Source organism: Mandrillus leucophaeus, unplaced genomic scaffold, assembly GCF_000951045.1.
Source record: "Mandrillus leucophaeus isolate KB7577 unplaced genomic scaffold, Mleu.le_1.0 Scaffold238, whole genome shotgun sequence".
NCBI lineage: Eukaryota > Metazoa > Chordata > Mammalia > Primates > Cercopithecidae > Mandrillus > Mandrillus leucophaeus.
Genome location: NW_012102454.1, coordinates 54,078 through 56,140, shown reverse-complemented (window position 1 = coordinate 56,140; position 2,063 = coordinate 54,078). Strand labels below are relative to the sequence as shown.

At 59.1% G+C, this 2,063-nt stretch overlaps 1 protein-coding gene across 1 annotated transcript in view; it reads right to left on the bottom strand.

Moving 5' to 3' along the window:
* ATP4A (ATPase, H+/K+ exchanging, alpha polypeptide) overlaps positions 1-1,456 on the bottom strand; it is a 13,613-nt gene extending 12,157 nt beyond the window's left edge. Inside the window, exons 1-4 of the mRNA XM_011982240.1 lie at positions 1,422-1,456; positions 1,188-1,331; positions 1,012-1,071; positions 374-577 (exon numbers count right to left, since the gene is read on the bottom strand). Coding sequence (XP_011837630.1) covers positions 374-577; positions 1,012-1,071; positions 1,188-1,331; positions 1,422-1,433 — 420 coding nt within the window. The 5' untranslated portion in view covers positions 1,434-1,456. The remainder of the gene's footprint in view (positions 1-373; positions 578-1,011; positions 1,072-1,187; positions 1,332-1,421) is intronic.
* Positions 1,457-2,063: the final 607 nt, after the last annotated feature.

Sequence of the window (2,063 nt, the reverse complement as noted above, 5' to 3'; positions counted from 1 at the left end):
CCATGTTGGCCAGGCTGGTCTCAAACTCCTGACCTCAGGTGATCTGCCTGCCTCAGCCTCCCAAAGTGCTGGGATTACAGGCGTGAACCATGCGCCCGGCCTCCAAGTCCCATCTCTTACGTACTGCATTGCCATACTCTTTATGCCCCCACCTATGTGCCCATACCCGAGATTCACCCCAGTGTCCCTGTGTCCTTAGGTCTGCCCCATCCATATCCCAATGTCCTCCACCTGCCGTGACCCCTGTCTTGAGACTGCCTTTCGTGTTCCTCTATCCCCATCCTCCTCTGCCCCTCTTGTCCCAAGTCCCATTCTCAGTGTACTGCATTCCCAGGTCCCCATGTCCCGAGCCTGCCCCCGCAACATGACTCACATTGTCGTCGGTGGTGAGGTCCCCCTCACTGGCCTGGATGGCAAAGGCGATGAGGCAGATGGCGGCAGCCACCCACATGAGGCACTGCAGGCCCCCAGCCAGCTGCCTCGCGAACTTGACATACTCTGGGGTGCCCCGTGGTGGCCGCAGCGCGTTGGGCCCGTCCCGCAGTAGCAGCTCGGCAGCCAGGCTTGCAGACAGGCCCTGGGACAGAGGGGTAGGGCGAGGCAGTGCTGGGGACTTTCCTCCACATGCACACCCTGAAGGAAGCCCCCTGCCTCGGTTTCACTTCCCCAGCTCGGTCTGTCCTGCTCCTTCTCATCTCTTTGTCTCTTGGTTCCTGCCCCCACCCCGTCTCTCCCTCCCTCCTTCATCTCTCCCTTTGTCTGTCTCTCCTCACTCACCTTTCTGTGTGTCTCTCTCCTGCTGCTCTCTCCGTATTTGTCTCTGCCTTTTCTGTGTTGCTATCTCTTTTCATCTACTCCTCTCTCCATCTCTGTGTCTAACCCTTTCTCTCTAATGCTTTCTCCCTTCTCTCCCTCTCCCTCTCTCTCCCTCTCGCCATCTCCCTCCTTCCATCTCCCTCTCCCTCCCTCTCTCCCCCTCGCCTGTCTGTACCCTCCCAGTCTCCAGCTCACCTTGGTGGCACTGGTCTGGTATTTCTGTTCCAGCTCCGCCACTGACAGCTGGTGGTCATTCTGTGTAGTGGGGTGGGGCAGGATGCTTGTTCTGGGCTCTCCTGGCCCCCTCCCCACCCACTTGCCTGGTTACCAGCCCACCCTCCAGCTCCCGCCCCTCCCCAGCCAGAGCTCACAATTTCCATCTCCTTCTTCATGTTCTCCAGCTTCTCCTTCCTCTTGCCACCCCCGCCGCCCGCCTTCTTCTTCTTGCTCATCTTGGCAGCCATGTCCCCGCCAGGGCCAGGACCCAGCTCCACCGAGGAGAGCTCGTAGTTCTCCTGGGGATGGATAGGATGGAGGGAGGGAGGCCTCAGATTCCACTGCAACCCCTGTCCCCACCACACCCCGGACCCCTGGGCCCCACTCACGGCCTTCCCCATGGTGCCTGGTGCCTGTGCTCCCACCCGACAGAGCCTGGGCCCAGACCAGTCCTGATATACCCAGGGAGGGCGGGGGGGTGGAGCAGAACTGCCCGACCACAGCTGATTACAGGGCTCCTTGGGGTGACCTCTAGGCCTGGGTGCCTCAGGCATTCCCTCCTGGGCTGCTCCCCCCGCCCAGATCCCCCCATGTCAACCTGCCCTGAGATCAGGGAGCCCCTGGGAACAACCTCAGCAACAAGAAGAGCAAACACAAGGTTTGTTCCTATGGGCACTGTGCTGAGGGCTTCCATGTGCTAACTTATTTAACCTTCCAGTAACCCTTTGAGGCGACAAGACCCCTTACAGATGGGGAAACTGAGGCATGGAGGGGTTGAGTCACTCTCATATGGCTCCGTCACAGGCTAGGATATAATGGAGTGAGAACCAGATCGGCTGGCTGCAGAGTGTCCTCTTTCAGTCTAAATAGCACATGCCTGAAGAAGCATGGAAGAGGAGGGTGCTCCCACACTTTTTTTTTTTTTGAGATTGAGTCTCGCTCTGTCACCCAGGCTGGAGTGCAATGGTGCAATCTCGGCTCACTGCAACCTCTGCCTCCTGGGTTCAAGCGATTCTCCTGCCTCAGCCTCC